The sequence below is a fragment of the Elephantulus edwardii genome, unplaced genomic scaffold (genome assembly GCF_000299155.1).
Source record: "Elephantulus edwardii isolate Elephantulus edwardi_28Jun2011 unplaced genomic scaffold, EleEdw1.0 scaffold00031, whole genome shotgun sequence".
In the NCBI taxonomy this organism is placed as follows: Eukaryota; Metazoa; Chordata; class Mammalia; order Macroscelidea; family Macroscelididae; genus Elephantulus; species Elephantulus edwardii.
The window spans coordinates 16,975,904-16,997,801 of record NW_006399781.1 but is presented as its reverse complement, the minus strand read 5'-3'; the positions used below and the strand labels follow the sequence as shown (position 1 = coordinate 16,997,801).

Here is a 21,898-nt window from a genome sequence, read left to right as displayed (position 1 = left end):
TGCATTTAAGTAATAAAGGTTTTTGAAGGCTTACTTGCTTCCATGCAAATTTAACTTCTGGCTCAATCTTATGACACAGCTTTGTTAGTAAAAGAATAAAACAGCACAAAAACACTACAATGACATATTTGCTGTCTTTTAAATGTAATTATTTCCATATCTTATAGGCCTAGTTTTTATATATCCCATATAAATAAGCTTGATTTTAGAAGCCAGGTTATCTGGATTTAAATTCCTATGGATACCATAAATTTGGGGGCCCAAATGAAATAATTAAATAAATACATAATATACAAGGGCCCACTGGAACTGAACTGCTTTCTGAAAAATGATTGAAAATCCACAGTAATCACACATATAAACCAGTTTATTAGATTGTCAGTGGTACTTTGAGACAAATTCAAGTTATTTTATTTTACTTCATATAAACAGAGGATGGGAGGAAAATTTTAAGCTTCAAGCTTTGTTCAGCATGTATGCAGTTAGCATCCACAAAAGCACCATTGGGTATGGAAGAATTAGCACCACAAAATTTTAGGACCTAACTGTTAACATGCATCATTGAAAGACTTGGAACATGAAAACTGAAATAGTACATGGTATGGTCTAATATAAACAATACAAGGCAATTTATGATTTGTTTTCATACAGTACAATACAATCACCAATCAATGAAAACCTTTTAAATACAATACAGGACGAAAACCACCTCGTACCCTGTTAACACTAAAGCAGTTACAGATTTAAAAAAGTGTTTCTTGTAAGAGGCAGTGGGTTGAAATTCTCCACCACCTCATAATTTTTAAGTTCAGAGTTATATAGTTACATGATCTCTTAAGAAAGAATTTTCAAATCTTTGTTACTCTATCTCAATGCAGACAAATGGCAGTTTGAAAATGGAAAGGATTGATGAATTTAAAAAGAAAACAAAAACCTGATAAGAGTCAAGAAGTACTCCAGTGTGGTGGAAGGTATTCCACATAAGATCAGTTTGAAAAGGATGCCAATGGCGTTGATACTTGTCTTCCCTTCCGTGGAGGAATGTCAAGTACAGAAGCCTTGCATTCATGATGAACTTCGGTTCAATTCTTTCACCGAATGTCTTTATTCTGGAGTGTGACATAAGACTTATTCCTGATTCCTCAACTGTGTTTGTAGTGTCATAGGGCTGTTCCTTATGCTTGATTTGACAACAGTGAAAAGGGTTGATATTCTCTCTGGATTTAGGGTAAATTGTGAGCTAAAGAAAAAATATTAATTTAAATTTAGCAAATATGAAATTTTAAAGGGAGTTTTACTATTTTCACCGCACAAACCCATGATTAACATAGTTGAAAACCTTTCTGTTAGAAAGCATGTAACAAACCCTCAATTTTAAGTTGTATCTAGCCCAATTTTGGCATATTAGAAGATACTGTATAAGAAATGAACAATAAAAATAAATAGATACAGGTATATTCAGATCTCAATGCATTGATGCCAAAGGAAAAATGTTTTTTACTCACCAAGAGAGGAATATACCTTGAAGCATCTATGCAGACACATGAATCAATCATGTATCTGCCCAACTTCTAATTCTGGAATAGTGATAACAGGGTCCTTTAGGAAAAAGTACTCAATTACAGTACAGCAGCAATTTTATGTTTTATATATATATATATTTAACAGCAAAACCTTTTTTGAAAATAGAGTCAGTACTATACGGTAAGTTTACAATTAGTTCACCATTTCTATACTTGTAATACATGCGTCTATTTGTTTTCCCCGATTTTTAAAAACCCCACTAGGACCAACATCTTTCAGAACAACAATCTAACATTGAACAAAACTTTCTAAGGAAAATATTCAGCATCACAGAGATTTGAGAAAAGTCTGTTACTCAGCATCACAAAATACTCGATAGATCTACATTTAAGATTGTTCATGCCATGACAATAACACACCTTTGGGTTAATATATGTCACTTTTAAAAGAAAACAAAGAAACAAACCAAAGAATTGACATGGAATGTCTTTAGTCTCTGTATGATATAGAGAGACTTCTGATAAACATGACTCTTCTACTTTATGTAATGACGATTGTGTCTATGAAGCTGCATTTACATTTTAGTAAAGAATTTAGAATGAGTGAGAGAAAAAGGCTCACCATTAGGAATGAAAGAGAATATGCTAAATTATATATTTTTTCTTTTTTTAAGAACTACCCCCAAACAAACAAACAAACAAGAAAAACGTTTGCTCATTGTGAAATGTTCTTCTGTTGAAAAACATTCTTGGATAAAAGTCAGTGCATCCTATAAATGTTAGAAAGAGTAATAAATGTTCATTTGAAAATGTTGAAGCCAAAATTTGCTAAGAAAAACATATCCTATATTTTTTCTGCTTAATCAAATGTATATTTCAATTACTAATTTTATGATGAAGAAACAGATATACATACCAGCACATACACAGTATTCGTTTAAACTTCATAATTGACTGGGTATGGCTGACTTAACCACAGAAGAAAATAGACTTCTTAATGTTTTAGGCTTACATTTAAAAATCTGAATTAAATCAAAATTGATTCACGATGGGCCAGATTAATAATTTTGATTGCCTTTATGTTTGATCAACATTTCAAGACAAGGTGAAATTAAAAATAACATAAAAAAATTGACTAAAAATTGTTTACATCATAAACGGTAAATTTTCTCGACATTTTTTAAGCTTCAAATGATTGTACAATATTTATAGTACTACTATTATTACACATGTTTTTGTTATCCTAATATGAGTTCTGTATTGTTTATTGTTTGCTATGTATATAATTTTCTGTTAAAATAGTGTGAATTGTTACATTTTGCTACAAGAGGTTTAAGGAAAAAAACCTAAGGAGGGTAAATTTTATAAAAGGATAAAGAATATCTGAGGGAATTTTAGACAAATTCTACGTACAAAGTTCTAGTTTAAGGTAATAAAGTGCCTTCTTTACCAGGTAATTAATATTTCACTAAAATATTTTAAGGCTTTGTAATCAACTCAACATCATCTACAGTTTAATAGTATATGGGTTACTATTACTAACTAGTATCCTTTGTAGATCTTATTTAATCTTTCAATCCATATTATGTACTTTTAAATCAGTAGCTGACAATGCTATAATTGAATTTCAACTTCCAAATTCACTCTGTGTGAAAAGGAAAGGATGTGTAATTTCTAAATGCTGTGATTTGTACACAAGAAATACATGTTGTTTATGAACAATTCATGTCATAATATACAATATCCAAAGCCCCTCAAAAAATTCAACATAGTAACTAATCTTTTGGCAACCAATCACATAGTCACCATTTAATTCACTCATATATTCTGTTGTCTTCACATTTGAATTATTTTGTGCAGCTTTAAGTGAGAGGCAGAGAAAATCTAAAGTAAATCTTCAGATACAGGCACAATAAATATGTTTTATTGCAATAGTTTATGCATAATCTATATTGATTGCAACATTTTTATGTTAAAGCATTTATATTCGTTTTTATTTTGCTGCTTCTATCCATGGATGTATCACAGTAAAATACTGGTATCCTAGAAGCCATAACAGCCATAATCATATAAAGTTCTACTTTATATAAATCTTGCCATTCTCTTTGGGGGATATGGGTATGTTCAAGCACCATTGTGTGCTTGACTACCATGGCAGCTTTAAATATTAGGATGAATCATGATTGTATGGATATTAACTATTCAATTGACCATAATACAATTTAACTGAAATGCCTGAAAATGATTTTTTCAGGGATTTACAGATACTTTATCAGAAAATTGCTAATGTCATGTATATTAACTGGTTATAACAACTAAAATGCTTTTCTGAATACCAGTGGATTAATGAAAAATATGTCTTCAAATAAAGCTTTTTGAGGTTCAGGTCAAGAAGGAAAGCTTAAATTCACGGCAAAGAACAGTTTAATTTAAATGTATCATTTAACTAGGTAAAAGGGGAAGTGGGTGGGAGAGCAAGCATGGGAATTAATGGTAGAAAAAAGTGCTAGCCTTCGGGTTTGGTTTTAAATCTAAAGCCTAGTAAGGGTAATTTCCAAGGAATTTAAAAGGAAATGAAAATGGTATAAACCTTTATAATTGCACATTCCTTTACCAAAGTGCCACAAGTTACCAAATATTTTTCTAAAATATACATGATGCTACTTTTTGGAAATTTACTTATATACAGTTTTCATATTTGTATAGAACAATCTCACAAACTTAGCATAAATATAGCTAGATGAAATATAACTTCCTGAAAACAGTATAGATTTTCTTCCTTTTTTTAAAAAATAATTGTTAAGAACCTTAGTCATTAGGAAAATTCAAATCCAAGTATAGCCAAAGTACTCACATAAAATCTGGAAGCATCAATTAAGTTTGTTTAAGCAAATTTTATGAAGATTCTACAATGCAATATGGACAGAAGTCATGTTTGTTTTTAAAAAGACAAAAAATAAAAAACATTGGTTTAGTTATCCTGACTATATGAAATATTTTCTTAGTCTCTTAATCACTGGAGTGACAATAAATGTTATAGCCAAGTTCTGAAAGCAGTATTAAGCAAGGAGGTTTCTAACCTTCACTGTTCCTTTTGATTAAGTATAACAAAATATCTGATGCATGAGTTGCTACTCTCCAAAGTTCCTCTTTATTCTAAATGTTGTTGTTTGCTTTTGAGTCAGAACGGACTCATATCTGACCCTCCAGTGGGTTTTCAGAAGCAGTAAATTGCACAAGAGAGACTACCCATCTTTCTCTCACAGATCAGCTAGTGGATTTGAACTGTGTGCCACTGGGTTGTTAGTGCAGCTCCTTATCATTAGCCACCAGAGCTCTCTTATCCTAAATAGGGGTATTAAATGGAAATGCATACCAGTAATATAAGGACAAAAGTTATGAAATCAAAGTAGTAATACATGGAACAAATAAAATAATAAACAACTTTACAGAACTGAATTATAGGTTATTGACTTTTGTAAATCAGTTTATGAATTGTCAGAGAAGCATGGATTACCAGAGCGACTCCCTATGAATGACGACACTAGAGCTCCCAAAGATCTCCACATAATGTAATAATCATCTGATAAGTGGAATACATATAAGTTTTGAATATTGTTTGTAGTTTCTGCATATGAAGGAAAATTAGAGAGACGTTTCATTATAAAACTAGAGCAGTCACTAACCAACACAAAGAGATTGTCTAGAGGAAAGAGATTATAAAATGATGATTCTCAAGACAGATCATCTGTGTTCTGCTCTGCCACCTGCCGTTAAAAACTACCATAATATCCCAGTTAACTATGGCAAAATTACTGGTAAAAACATAGTCAGCATGCTAATGTTAAAATTAGCATTAGTTCATAGCCACAGCATATTAAATGACTATTAACAAAGTACCCCTTCCTTTTCTTACAGTTTGAGAATCTGAATGTGGGTATACTGGACTAGATGACATCGTATAGTAACAACAACATATAAAAAATAAATGAAAGAAAAACCGAATTTTGAAAAGTTTTCTGTTTTGGTCACAGAATAGGATATAAATTGGTATATCAGTGTTTTAAGAGAATGAAGACATTTTAATACATAAGTAAAAATTTAAAAGCATCATATATAATAACTCATACACAGCATACTGACACGTTAATCACAGATGGGATAGATTCATCCTATTTAATTAATGAACCTCTAAGTCTTGCAGTATAAGGTAGTAACAGTAAATAATAATAGTGGATGACTTCAACATTTAAACATTTTTAGAGAAATAAACTTCAAATAAATATTGAAATACAGAAGATTATGAAGAGAAACTGAAGGTTTGTGAGGAAACTGCAAAACTGTATGTGATATTTTGGCAATATTAAGCTCATGTAGTACTCCAAAATAATAAAAGATTCCACAATCTTTCTCATTAATATACACTGATCCTTTCTGACTTTGTGAAAGTTAGGCAGTTGTATTTATCCTTGGCAGCAGCCACATACTCTTGACAAAATGAACTCCACATACCGTTAAGAATTGCTTCTGAGATTATATATATATATATATGTGTGTATATATATATTTTTTTCTATTTATCAGCCTTTATGGTACTTCTTATTTTTTAAAAAAACTGTCTTACAACTAGTTATCATCATTATTTCTCAATGTATCCCTATGAATAAAGCAGAATTGATAGACTCCCCACCTATTTGGTGGTAGAGTTATGGAGGGTTTGTAAACCTTCAGCTCCTTCTTGTGCATCCATAATTTAGACAATGAAGGATGATGGAAGAAGTGATGTCTTTGAATTGTGGTGCTGGAGAATAGTCCTGAATAACCCATGTACTGCAAAAAGAACACATAAATATGTCTTGGAGGAAGTGCAACTAGGTTGCTCCTTAGAGGCAAGGATGGTGAAGCATTATCTCATATACTGCCATGTTGTCAAGAGGGGCCAATTCTTGGGAAAAAAACATCATGCTGGGAAAGGTTGAGAGTCAAAGAAAGAGGAGACTCCTAAATAGATGGACTGAAAACTGTGCTGGTAAAAAAAATAATACTAGAGTGTATCAGAGATTTTTGAGGATGGCATAGTATAGGGCAGATTTGTTCAGGAAAGTGCTATCTATTATTCATAGGGTTGCTGTGAGTTATAGTTAACTTACTGGCACCTAAAACCAACAATGCCTTTGAGAAGATAGTGATATTATGTAACTAGATGTATGTTGAAGGGTTAGGCAGTTAGAGCATTATCCATGGCTGTGTTATGTGTATCATATGCTCCCAGAGATGAAAGGATATTTTCTGCTTAATGAAATGGTTAACTCATGTTGTAAAGAAACATCTGTTCATGTAAAGAATGAGAAAGGGAGTGAGAAAAACAGAATAATCTCAACATAATCTCCTTGACTCCCAGTTCTGAAAAGTTGTGCTGATCCACTTTTGCCTCTCCACCAAAACAGGCTAAGTAGTTGTTGTTGTTAAGTGTCGTCGAGTTGGAGGTGACTCATAGTGACCCTATGAACGAAAGACCTGGACAACTGTATAACTTTCGTCCTTTCTTCAGGTTCATAGGGTACTCACAGCTAAATTGCTATGGCAAAAGGGCGTATCTGAAGTGCTCTTCTGAGTACCGAACAAGTGACTGGCAGTTATAACAAGTCCTCCAAGATGGGATTAGCCATCTTTCTTTTTGTCAATGATTAAAATTTAAACATGTGGTTATGCATACTATTTGTTAAACTAATTATGGCATAATGAATCAAAGACATAATCTTCAAAGTTGCCATCATTAGCATTAATATGGAGAATGTCAGAACAAAAAGAGGACCACAGGGATTTAGGTTCTTCAATTTATCTGGATGTGAGAATAGTGGTTTTATTAAGTAAGAGGAATGCTGAAGAGTTAAATTAGATAATGTCTAACGTTTTTCCTAGCTCTACAGTTCTATACTGTGCTAACTGGTTTCTCCTCTGATATTAGGCATCTAAAACCGGGTGGCTCCTTGGAGGCAAGGATTCTGAGGCTTCGTCTAACATACTTTGGACATATTGTGAGGAGAGACCAGTCTTGGAGAAGGACATCATGCTTGGGAGGGTGGAGGGACAGCGCAGGAGGGGAATGCCCTCTAGCAGGTGGACTGATTCAGTGAATGGGATAATCGGGATGGTAGTGTCAGAGACAGTACAATTGGCACACTTTAGGGCTCTTGTACGTAGGGTCGCTATGAGTCGCAAATGGCTCGACGGCACATAACAACAACAACATGGAGTATTTAAAGTGTATTTTATTTTTAAGGGAAAAAGGATACTTAAATCTAAAAAAGTGTGATGTTTAGGCATTCTTTGTAACATCTGTATTAAATTTATTTTAAAAACATCACCATTTATTTAGTCCTTTACAACAATATTATGAAAAATATTCTAAATGAGGATTAAATCTACTTAAGTACACGAGCTTATTACTGTGCATAGTCTAACTACTTTCAGTTTCAGCAAAATTAGTAGTAAGGAGTTTGCTCCTATCCCTATCACTTTACATGAACTTGTCCTTTAAATACATACTATCATTTAAACACAATTCTGGCCTCATTTCCAACTTTACAGAGAGAAAGAGGAATATATTTCTTTGTAAAAAATTAGAATTAAGTTTTAAATTATATTAATGGAAAAGACAAATGGCTACAATATTAACTTCAAATCTATAAAAAAATTGCTGTATAAGTTAATAAGCACTATTAATGGCAACATTTTGATTAAGAACAAAACATTGTTTTTTCCAAAACTTGGAAGTAAAACCTTAATTTTTATTTGACAAAACCATACGTGGGTGTAAGGAAGATGATTTACTTTCAGCTATTCTTTTTGTTAAAAGAAAACATTCCCTTCAAACCTCTCATATTAACTGGCAAATCAGTTTTATAATTCTTTATTTCACAACCCAAGATCTCTTCAATTTATCCTTCTAACATGAAATTGTTATTACACTCAATTTGGAACAAGGGTTATATTCTTATTTTTTCTATTCAGCAACAAACATCACTATCAGTTTACTAAAGTGGGTTATTACAGCCAAAATGATATCTGTTTAATGAATTTAAGCAAACTTCTCAAAAGTAGTGTGGAACCTATATCCTTGAGGCTTAGTATAACAGAACTGAGAGTCTTCTTTATAGGTTAAATATGTAATACTAATGAGATTCTCTTGGTAATCCAAATGTGACTTTTTAGTACACACACACACACACACACACACACAAAAAGGTTTAAGCCAAGTTCTAAATTAAAGTAAGTCAGGCTGAAAGGAAGTCTTATTTCAGTAATTTTGGAATTATCAAAATGAAATAAGAATACAGCAAAATAATTTAGGAACCATAAGTACAAAAAAATGAGCAAAGACAGGGAAAGGGAGTATGTATATTTAGTGGTAGATAAAAAGGTTAAATAAATAATGAATACATCAATGAGAAAGATTTATCAGTGTTTCCCCATTCATCTGCCTAAATTTTCTATTTCAGTTGGGAAGCTTTTCCCATGGAGCCACCATGAACATTGGCTTATCACATGGTTATTATTTGCTTTGATAAACAGTTGAATAAATATAGAAAAGGATAAATGAACTTTGTATTAAGAAAGGCTTTGTTGTGTAGTCTGTTGGTATGTCACATAGTGTTCTGTGCTCCTGCAGCCTTGATGGTGGAGATGGTAAGGATAGGAATAGCAAAGTTCAGAGCAATCCTCTCTTTCGATTTAGTTATATAAAAACCCACCCTCTTTTTTCTGGGTAAGAATAAATAATAAAAATTCATCCTCTTAATCTATGTTGTTGTTTACAACTGAATCAGAACTGACTCTGTAGCAGATTTTCAGACAGTAAATCAGAGTGGAGGAGACTGTCCATCTTTCTCCCACGGGAACAGCTGGAGGATTTGAACCATGTGCTGTCAGGACTGCAGCACAGCTTCTTACCACTAGGCAACGAGAGCTCATTCTTTTTTATCTATGTTGCTGATTGCTGTTGAGTCGATCACGACTCATAGCTACTCTCTGAACAAAAGACCCGAAGGCTTTCTGTAACTATCCTCATTTCTCAAAGTTCATAGAGTTTCCAGAGGTATGTTGTTTAGGAAGTGGATGCCACTTCTGCTTCAGTTTTATCTATAAGCACTTGATGATAGCTTCCTAGGACGACAGAAGAAGAACTAATGCCTAGGAGCTATGGTATTGGAGAAGAGTACTGAATATTCCATGGACTGCCAAGAGAACAAATAAACATGTTTTGGAGAAAGTGCAGCTAGAGTGCTCCTTGCAGGCATAGATGAGACAGCTTTGTCTCACATACTTTAAAGGCATGTTTCTAAGAAAGGCTATTCCTTGGAAAAGGACATTATGCTTGGCAAGGTAGAGGGGTCAGTGAAAGAGAGGGAGGCCTTCAACCAGATGTACATAGTGATTGCAACAATAAGCTTGAGTATGTCAGAAATGGTGAGGATAGTATGTCAGAAATGGTGAGGGTAAGACATGGTTCAGAACCTTTGTTCACAGGGTCATTATGAGTCATACTCAAATCAGCAGCACCTAAAAACAGCAGAATCACAATATAATTTGTTTAAATTTATTACTGTTCCTCAAAGTTTCAAAGACTGACTCTGAAAATGACGAAATGTAGCCAAAGTTAATGCAAAATTTAGAAAAAAAAGATGGACATTTCTCTTATTGCGTATGTTCTACTTTATTTCTATAATCTTTACTAGGGTTTAAGGATCAAAATGAATTTCAAATAATTAAACTGAGCCTATAAATTCCATATTATACAATTTTTAAGAGTGCATAAAAGCTACCGTGGTATCTTCATTTTAATGAACAATACATTACTTCTAGTATGTTTTAATAATAGAGACACTGTAGCAAGAATCTCTTTATCTGTAATTATTTTCCACATTTACTTTCAGAAGCTAAGGCAGGGCCATAAAATGAGGGAAACAATACTAGTTCTATGGCCACTGTAATAGCTGAAGTGCACTTATCTAATATCTCTCTGTTCTTTGTAGTATAATTTAGAGTATCCCGAAACAGTACCTCTGAATGCACTAATTAAGGTGGGGAGTTGTTTGCATGTTGGGAGTTCGGACATTCAGTACTATAATTAGAAATTATTTTGTTCCAGTGCAATTCCACTGCTGGCTGCTTGCTGCCATGATTGTAACTGTAGCTATGTACCAATAAAAGATATTCAGTGAAGATTTGCTTATTTATTACGCTTATTTTTCAAAAATTAAATGCAATTTGGAAAAAAAAAGGGAATTATCTGACATCAAGATCAGAAGAAGATTTATCAACAATGTGTGTTATGCACATGACACAACCTTACTGGTGGAAAGTAAAGAGTAATTGAAGCATTTGCTGTAGAAGATCAAAGACTACAGTCTTCAATATAGATTTTATATTAATGCCAAGAAAACAAAACTCTCACCACTGATTCAATAGACAAGATTCTGATTGATAGAGAAAAGATTGAGGTTGATTTCAAGTCATTGATTTCCTTTAATCCACAATTAACACCCATGGTAACATCAGTTAAGAAATCAAAAGAGATGTCGCACTGGGAAAATCTGCTGTAAAAGACCTCTTCAAAGTGCACAAAAGCAACAATGTCATTTTAAAGATCAAGGTGTGCCTGACCCAAGACATGGTATTTTCAAGTACTTCTGATACATTTGAGAGTTGAACAATGAGTAAGGATGACAGAAGTATGGTTGCCTTTGCATTGTAGTGTTGGTGAAGAGTAATGTCTATCCTCTGGATTGGCAAGAGTATAAACAAGTCTGTCTTGGAGGAAGTGTAACCAGGGTGTTCCTCCTTACAGGAGGAAATTTCATCTCACCCTCTTTGGGCATACTATCAGGACAGGTCAGTCCAGAAGAAGGACATTATGCTGGGAAAAGTGTAGCGTCATAGAATGAGAACCTCAACAAGATGGACTGACATAGTGTCTACAATAACGGGTCCAGCATATCAGAGATCATGAGGTGGTGTAGGATAGGAAAAGGTTCAGGTCTCTTATTCATAGGGTCACTATGAGTTGACTTAATGGCCTAAGAACAATAACACTGGTATCTATTGATAAAGCCAACACATTGGATTATCTCAGAACTTTTAAACTGAGTGAAAAAAAGTGAGACATAAGTAATAAAAAAAATTTATATGAAATTCCACAACACACAAAGTTAACTTATGGTGAGAGTAATAAATCAGTGGTTGTTTCTGGAAGTCAGGATGGAGGCAGAAAGGGAGTGTTAACCATTCAAGGGGCGCAAGGCATTTTTCTGGAATGACAGCAGTGTTCCATGTCTTGATATTCATCAAAACTGAGTAGTTCATGTAAGACTGAACATTATGCCTTTGGAAAAAAAATGCTAATTAGCATTTCTGCTAAACATAATACTCATGTTAATGGGAAAAGCTGTTTGGCATTCTTTTATTTTTAAAACTTCTCCTTTTTACATGGTGTCTTGGATACCAGTATGACCCATAATGGCTCTATGACTAATATTCCAATGATGACACAGATTTTTGTACTAGAAGTTCTGAGCCAAAATAGTTTTTTACTATGGGAACAAAAAGAAACATTGTTTTATGGATAATACTAAATGTATTATCTTTAAGAAAGGATATAAAATATGTTAAAAATATATTAGAACAGAAGAGGGCTCCAAAGTCAGATTAGTGTAAAAATATTAATTCATAAAGCCATAAAAGCTTGCTTCAACTGCTACTTGAAAGTGCTCCTGGCAGTATGGCCTCCTCTTTTCTTTGGTTCCCCCAGAATAAGTGGGTACTGGTTGAATCTAGAAAGTATCATTAGTATTGAGAGGAGAATAACTTAAACCAGCTAACTAGAAAGCAAACTATTTTATCATAACCTATTTGGTACAGAGTCAAACACATAAATGGTATGTATAAAAGAAATTTTTAAATGGTAGTGGTTGGGGCCTAATTTATAATGATTCATTCCTTATTTCAACCCAAGTGTTCACAAGTGTTAATCAGCTTTGAAAAGGCTACATCAAAAAGAAAAATATTCAGTGAATTTACAAATTCTAACAGAAATAACTTTCCTTACTGACAATTTAAAGAATGTATTACCTGACAATTTAAAAAGTGAGAAAATTCTTCTGGTTATATGAATAAAATAGTAATATCCAGAATGGTACTTATCCATAAGTGATGCCAAGCAGCCATCAGAAATATTAAAATGGTTATCATAAGCCAGATAATTACTTCTGCATTTATTTTATTCTGTGATCCAATTCAAACCCTTCAAAGGCTTACACTGTCTCAAATCTGCTTATGTTAAATGAAGACATTGAAAGTATGTAATATCACTACTCATTATCAGCTCTACTTGAGATTAGAAGGAAAGAAAATGAAAAATAAAGGCAATTTCCTAGCACAATGCCTGGACCATGGGGGGAACTAATAGAGTATTTGTTGAATAAATGAATGAAGGCTTTCATATCCCCCAAAATGCCATTTCTTACTTCACATAGTGTCTTCTTACTGTACATTAGAAACTCTTTATGATTAAAAAAGGAAAAACATAGGCACAAATTTAATTTTTGCTGTTGTTGGGGTAGGAGGGAAAGCAATGCTCTGAAATACCTAAGCCACAAGTCTTATTCCTGCTGCTGCTAACATAAAATTATAATATAAATTGAAACAACTATAAATTTATATTCACCACCACTAAGGGCTTAAAACACCATACATTAACTTTTTTTTTTTATTTTTTTACACTAACTTTCAAAAGCTACTTTCTCTCAAGGCCAAAATGATTTAAAACCAGGTACAATCTTATATATAGTATTTTCAACTTTCAACTAAGTGAGGAAAAGAACTTTACTAGTTGAGAGAAGAAAACAGATATATTCTCAATGAACCTCATATACTGTCTTCCACTGATTTTGAATACAGAAATTTTTATTATTATATACCATAGAGTTTTAACTGATCCATAGCTGACCCTCTAGGGGATTTTCACAAGCAACAAACAGCACAGTAAGAGAGCCCACCTTTCTCTGTGGAAGCACGTGGTGGATCCGAATCATTTACCTTTGAGTTGTCAGTGCCACCCCTCACGAGTAGGCCACCAGAGCTCCCTTAGTAGAGAAAAAAAGCATTGGATAATGGAAGAACCACTTAACAAAGTCATGTTTGAAATGATTTTAAACAACCCACATAATATCAACAGCACTTTTCCTATTTGCTATGAGTCTATTATCTTATTCCAAAGACTTCTGGCAAAAATTAAAATTGTAGATTTTTGACCAAAAACTCTTTGGTTGATCACTATGAGTGCCTAGGAAATCTAAGGAATAGATTAGTGTAATCCTGCAGTGCTGAGTAATTATTACCCAAATAATGTAGACTGTTGAGTCATTCATTATCTTAAAAACTCAAAGCAAAACAATTATAGAAAATAATAATAAAGTAGTTCTGACCTCTTTGAGTAATTAAAACTAAATTTTGGTGTTTCCCAATCTGTGGTGGTGGTTGTATGTGATGTTGAGTTAGAAGTGACTCTTAGCTGGCCCTCAGGCAGGTTTTCAGAGGCAGTAAACTGCATAGGAGATTGCCCATCTTTCTCCTGAATCAGTGGGCAGTATATTCATTTTACTGATGTCTTTTGATTAGAAAAAGACCTTAATTTTTATGAAGTTTATATCTTTTGTCTTTATGATCAATACTTTTTCATTCCACAAGATATTTTTTGCCTGTCAATTATACACTTTCACATTTGACTGTAAACAACCTCAAGAGATTAGAACTAGTGCAATTTCTTTGCTACCACTCTATTTGAGCATTTCTGAGATAGGAAGAGGTTCCCTTCCAATCTTGGATAAGTTTTAAATTACATTCTGGGAATTACCATTTTGGAGGAGGGGATCTGACAAGAATTAACAATAATTTTAAAAGCCATCAAAATGCATTACTGTGAAATCGAAACCAACTCTTCTTACCTGATTCAACAGTGGGTTTCCAAGGTTGAAAACTATAAAAGAACATTGACCAGCTTTTCCCTTGGCACCACTAGATTTGATTAGAGAGGCCTAGCCTTTGGGTTAGATGCACAATTACTTACAGACTATGCCAAAAGAGCCCACTAATAATGATATTAGTGAACATATTCAATATTCATTATGTGACAGAAATAAAAGCTTTCTAACAGCATGATATACCTTACAACATGTTTTTTTAAAGACAATTTAGGTTGACTATAGATTCTGTGAGGGCAAGGCATCTTATCTGTTTATTACTGATACATCCCAGCAATAGAGGGTGATCAGTAAGTGCTAGTTTATGGAATGAATGCTTAAAACTCTGTCAAGTTAAGTACTTTGTCCAAAATTAAATGAATAAATGACAGAATTCAAACTTGAATTCAGGACTAGCTGAGACCAAAGTCTATGCTACTAATGTCTCTGTGGCTGCTGAGGTGCCTGAACACAGTAGAAACATGGCATCTAAAAACAGAGCCACAATTACTGCTACTGATCAAGAGGGTGGAGAAAATGGATTAAAAGTATTATTTAATTCCTTTTCAAGCGAAGGTAAAAGTACCATTAAACTCTTGTCAAATGTGGGACTTCTATTAAGCTTTTTCTTGATAATTCTAAGCATAGTGATTCAACCTGGGGAGATGGAACCAACATGAAACTTTTATGGCCTCAGATAAAGATAAAAGGGAGAGCTAAATTGAAACTGCACGTAATCATTTAAAATTCAGCTTTCTAATTCTTTAGTGATGCTACAAAACTGTAGTTAACAGTTAACGCCTGGGGTATAAAATAATTTATTTAAAAGAATTTCTCAGGTAACAGAACATGAACCACAGTACTTTCAATTCTACTGAAATATTTGTTATTTTGATTTTCACCTACAATATATTCAATGAACATGATTACCAGTGTGTGAATGACAATGCTGCAGTACTTTCCAGTCACTGTTTTTAATGATAATTATCATATAAAGATGCAAATGAAAAAGAGGTGGATTTTTCTTTTGTTACTTTAACAAAATATTGGCATATCCTTTCATATAGGTTTTTATTTTATTAATTTTAATGAACATTTACAGAGATTTTGGATTTTCATTCATTAATTGTTGCACTTTTTTCCTATAGGTTTTTAAAAAGACTTTGAATTTCATATGTGGTCATTTATTTCTTTTTTTGTCCCAAGAGTGTAGAGACAACACTCACAAGTTGATTTTTAATTAACAGAATTTATTATGCAAATATAATGATTATTTTTATTAAATTTTCTAAATAATAACTTTTTTAGGGCTCTGATGGCTTAGTGGTGAGGAATTGTGTTGCCAACCCAAAGACATGTGATTCAAATCTACCAGCTGCTCTGTGGTAGAAAGATGGGCAATCTCCTCCTCTGCAAATAAACTGCCTCTGTAAGCTTGCTGAAAGGTGAACTATGAGTTGGCTCACCTTGAGGGTAACAAAACAATAACTGCAATACAGATAATATGGCAACAAGACCTGTGGGCAGGCATAGGGATCTCTTATTTTTGTCTTCAGGTTCAACCTCTAGAAAGTTTAGGTGAAAGTCCATACAATAATGCTAAAGAATAGCAGGTCAAACACAGAACTGCAAAAAGGCTGATACAGAAAAGGGAGAATATCTAGGCAAGTGGTTTGATATAGATAGTGCATGAAAATACTGACTTCAGTCTGGCTCAGAATTGACAGTAATTTGATGACATATTTGAGTCTAAAGATATAAAAAGAAGGAAATAACGAGAATCAATTTGTAAAAAAAATTCTTTAAACTAGCCATATAAATGTACTTACTTTAGACACATTTTGATTTTCATTTTCTTATCTAATATTTCTGTTACTTTTAATATGAAGGCTTTAATGAGCAGTGCTTTTATAAACCTTGGTATTTGATTAGGTTAGCTAGGTTATCTACAGCATAGTGTTAAGCTGCCAGGCCTTGACTTTATTAATTTGTTAAGTGGGAATAATGATACTTGACTAAACTTATCTAAAGAGTATGTTCATTTAGATGAAATGAGGTAAAACACTGAAACTTTTGAGTAAATATATATGTCTTATATCCTTAATTAACCGGATTTATATATGGACAGCTCTTATCACAATGCCTCTACAACAAAATTAATATAGCTGCTTATTTAGTAATATGATCAGGTTTAACTTATTTGGTTAAGACACTGGTATTTATCACAGCTGGAAAGACCGACTTTTGCAAATCTAAGCACAGGAGAGAGGAGAGGTATTTGTGAGGATAATACACATGCTGTAAGGATGAAATACAATTTACATGGGGATGGAGATAAAGACTAATGAAAAGAGAGCAAACACATGTTATTTATGCCACTACTAATTTCTTCATCTACTCTCCAACACAACCTGCAAGCACACAGCAGAAATCACAGCAGTTTTAAATGATGAGCCTGAATGGGAATTCACAATCACTGCCAACCTAGGGCTCAGGAAGTCATTACCATTTGAGCACAGTAGGCACATGAGAGGAAATAGAATTCTTATATTCATTCTAGGATGTCCATAGATTTGGAAGGGGGAGCACAGAATTTATCTTTTAAATGTTGTTATGTGCCATTGAGTGGGAAGTGATTTATAGCTTACCCTCCAGTGGGTTCTCAGAGACTGTCAATTGCATGGGAGAAGACTGACAAACTTTCCTGTGGAGCAGCTGGTGGATTTGAACCATGTGTCTTTGGATTAAGAGTGTAACTCCTTACTCACCAATGGGACATATTTTGAGTACTATAGCTAAAATAATATAGATAAACAGATAATAAAGAAAAAAATAGCTAAAGGGACAGTAACATAAAGCATTTTATAACAGATACCTTCAAACACACTTCTCACAATCCCTGACATGTAGCAGGTACTCAAATAAATATATGTTGAATAAAAATCAACAAGTTTTGATTAAAAGTTTGATTAGGCTCCCAAACTGCTCTGAATAAAATAATTACAAAAGTGGCTCACCTAAAAGTAAGAACACGGAAATATTTATCTTAGGTAAATTATTGTATCTTTTATCTTGAGTACAAACCTGGTATAAAGATGGGACTCTACATCTATTTAACGGTAGACGATATTAGTTACCTGTCAAGCAAAGCAAAGATTTCAGAAGTAAAATTTAGGATGTTCAAGAGACAAGAACCTTGTATATTACTGGACCTTATCAACTACTAAGTCAAGTGTTGAAATAAAAAATGACATAGCAATTCTTGTCAGGTTTTGAAATTATAATTTTCATCATCATGTATCACCAATGTGATTTGTTGTTTAAATATGATGTTTTGAAAGCAAAAAACATTTCAAAGGATAAAGGGACAATTCTGACTAAGTAAAAAGAGATAATTTAGGTAATCAGCACAGTTCTAGAAGTAGGAAAGAATATAGAAAGGAAAGGAACTGATTGCTTTTAAGTATAAATTCAAGTTAAGGAGATAGGGCATTTATATGGGAGACCAAGTATAAAATATGTATTTAATCAGGCTTTAAGCTATGTTTGTCTAAAATCTTTTGAAGCTGAAAGAATTGGGCATTTAGAAATTCTGCTGTATAGTGTCAAAAGGTGTCATCCTGACGATATAGAATTAGATGGCAGAGTAAAAAGAAACTGGCAAGTTAAAGTAACAGTACACTGAAATACTACATAAGTCAAAACAAAAGCACCAAAACCATAAATTTGAAGGGTATCAAGAAAGAAAAGATGGTTAATAAATGTCAGATGAAACAAAGAGGAACTGGAGAACATTTTCATAGAGAAGAAAGTGAAAGGTCATTTTACAGTTTCCCTGATACAGGAATTCAAAGAGTTCTTAGAAAAAGATGATCTATACTGATCCATTTTCCCCAATTTATGGATAAGCAAGCTGGAGTCCACTGAGATTAAGTGGCTTCTGCATTATCATTCAGAACACAGTGCTGTCACCTCTCTACCACACAGCAAGGGGAAAGTGTAAGGATTCCTTTAACTCCATGAATGTTTAAGAAAATAGTCCCAAAATTATATAATTTAAATGTCTGGACTTATTAATGTTAGCATGGACAATAATTTAGCATCATACTTATTTCACTTGGAAGTTATTTTGCAACAAATTTAGTAACTTGCTATTTAGAACTGAATTACAGAAAAGCTAGCTCAATTATCAAGCAAAGCTGGTGTTTATCTAAATTTAATTTCCCCACATAAAATAGAAAAATTGTCCCATAAATAAACTATAAGTATTATGTAAATTCCTCAATGCAGATGCAAATCACTTTTATGGAAGGTAACACTTGAATCACTTCTTGCTGTATGATTCAATGTAATGTTTGGTTCTTTAAAAAAAGAGTCAAACATAAGGGAACTAATAAGCCAAACTATACAGTAATATAATACTCAGTGGCTCCCTTAAATATAGCTTAATAATTACTGGATAATAATTTAAGCTAACTTTATTGTTGTTGTTATTAGGTGCCACTGAGTCCAGCACGACTCATAGCAACCCGATAAACAAAAGATCTGAACCCCCACCAAAAAAAAATAAAAAAAAAAAAAAGATCTGAACCCAGTCCTGTCCTGCATCATCCCCACACATCCTGACACACAAGAGCCCATTGCAGCAGTCACTGTGTCAATAATTCACCTGGTTGAGGATCTTCCTCTCCTTCGCTGACCCTCCTCCTTTAGCTACTCTAAATCATAGTGGCATTCTTCATTCCAGTTTAAAAATTGATAAAGTAGGTAAACATTGATCAAATAAAAGCTTAAAATCTGGAGAGATTTTTTCAGGCTGAAGTTCACCATATGAGATAAAAAATTCTACTGGCAAAATGTTAAGAGTTTGTGTCTGTTACAGACAAACCAGTCCAGGTGCTGGTAGTGCATGCACACCATTAAACAGATTCCTACGACTTAGTGATGATAACAAAGAGCAAAAAAGCAAGTTCTTAAATAGTGAGGGTGCATGGTAAAAGAAAAATGTGTGAGAATAATTAAAAAAACTTTCTTTGAAGTAAACATTTTCAAAGACCCAAGAAATTATTTTTAAAAATTTAAAATAAGCTACATTTAACGGAAAAAAATTAATAAAACAGCTAATAAAATGATATTGCTGTTGTTGTGTATTTTGAGTCAGAACTGACCCACAGCTGACTCTCGGTGGGTTTTCAGAGGCAGTTAATCTCACAGAAGACTGTCTATCCTTTTCCAGCAGAACTGCCAGTGGCCTCAAACCAGGCGCCTTCTGGATTGCAGTGCAGCTTCTTGCCACTGGGCCACAAGAATATGAATTGCTAAATTCAGAAAAGGAATACATTTACCATCAACTAGGTTTCATACTAGTCAGGAAAAGACTGATTTACATGAAGATTTTAAGTAGTATAATCATTATTATAGTATTTTTAGTAAATAAGATATTACAGTACCTAAAATTAATTTCTTGAGAATTTTTTAATAGGAGAAAAATTTTAATAAAAACTTATGAAAAGTAAAGTTTTAAAAGTATGTATTTTGGGTTGGGGTTTTTCCTTACTTACTTCCAGTGAGTTTGAAAATAAGATCTGACACAGTCCATTTACAGAAAAAATATTTTTCTACCTATTCCCTCTTAAACCATATTTAAGATTATACCTGTAAAAAGCCAAACCATTTATCATGCTTAACAAATACTTTAAAATAATTTAGTAAACATTTAAGTAAAATTCCAGAAATAGTTCCAATCTAGTATATGTACAGCATAAAGCCAGTGAAATTCCAGGATCTAAGCCAAATTACCCCAGCAACTCTGTCATTCAACCATCTAACCCTTGACAAATGCAGTGTCAACCTAGAACACCCAGGTTTCTGGAGGAATAAAGGCTTATCTTTCCCAGTAAACCAAAAAAGTTTCTAGGATAAAATATACTTAATTTGCAGTGATCCAATGAGATTATAAAAATCTCTAATTTAAATATAAGCACAACTACTTTGTAATGTTAAATATTTTCGCATGCTCAAATTGTTCAATAAGAGGAGATAAAAATACTTTGAGAACTAACTGGTCATTAAGAAAACATCTTCATAAAAAGGAGGCCGAGAAAAGTCAATTCAGATTTGGAGGGTCAAGTTATGAGAGGTTGAAAAGAAATAACCTATGGAATTGATTCAGGTTGAATTGATTAAAGAAGACTCAATGTTTTGGCTGTGAAATCTGAGAATTCCAAACCCACTGGTTATATGCTGAGAAAACCAGTTTAATTAGAGAAGGGGAGAAATCAGTAATCCCCATGATCAATGCCCAAAGGAGCTAGTGTGGAATCTTTACTACTTGGATCATGCATACCATGTCTCTGGGTTAAAAGAAGTTCTCTATATTACTTGTTAATAGTGTAATAAAAAAATTAGGAACTCATGATGTTATGATAGAATATTAAAACTTAATTTTAGCTGGAAGAAATATGAAAGAAAGGAAGCTAGTTTTAGCTTTACAGTCTAAGAAAAATAATGACTTCAATGTGTATCAAGCTAAGTCAAGAGCCAACTAAAATGCAATTTCTGAATCCCATTTAGGGCTGAGTATATTAGAATATCTGGTGGTGGCGACTAGATTTTGAATTTTTAACAAACCATGTCCACTAATGTTTGGCTATCCCTGTGCTGAATTCTAAATGGAGAAACTGTTAACATTCCAATGAACACGAAAACTCAATAATGGTAAACATGGACTTTAAAGCTTAAGGGTATCCTGGTGGTATCATCGTGGTTGAAGGCATTCCAATTTTCCAGGGACATAGTGGGATCTCTGCTAAAGGAGACAAGCTTCATTGGATTGAAACAAGCTATTTAAAGTATTAAAACATAGACCCTTAAGAAAATAACATGATAGTTTGTATGGCAAGTACCAGCTAAAGTAGAAACTGTTAGGCTCACAATGAGAGATTTTAAACTCTAAAAGCAGGGATAACAAATAGCAAATGTTTGGCACAAATGTTATGTCTTTCCCTTCAGACAAACTTAAATTTATCAACACAGCATTTTTAAAAACTGCCCTTGAGTTGTCACTAATTCACAGTGACTGGCAGGAAAGAGCCTTAGGGTATCTATGGCTGTAAATCTTAATGAGAACAGAAGGCTAAGGTAGATTCTACTCATAGTTGACCCTCTGGAGTTTCTGTAACGGTAAATCACTCTTGATCTGCAGATGGATTTGACCTGTCAGAGGTGTCTGAATGGCCTTTTGGTTAAGCAGCACAATTCCATACCAACTAGGTCACTAGAGAGCTCCTTTAACTCCCTTAATGAGAGCAGACTATCTCATCTTTCTCCCAATGAACAGCTGTGTTCAAAGTACTT

The 21,898-nt window shown here is 33.3% G+C and overlaps 1 protein-coding gene across 1 annotated transcript in view; it reads right to left on the bottom strand.

The window, feature by feature from the left end:
- Nucleotides 1-352: 352 nt before the first annotated feature.
- The window catches only part of LOC102846746 (purine-rich element-binding protein gamma-like), a 39,959-nt gene continuing 18,413 nt past the window's right edge, over nt 353-21,898 (bottom strand). Inside the window, exon 2 of the mRNA XM_006884121.1 lies at nt 353-1,240. Coding sequence (XP_006884183.1) covers nt 860-1,240 — 381 coding nt within the window. The 3' untranslated portion in view covers nt 353-859. The remainder of the gene's footprint in view (nt 1,241-21,898) is intronic.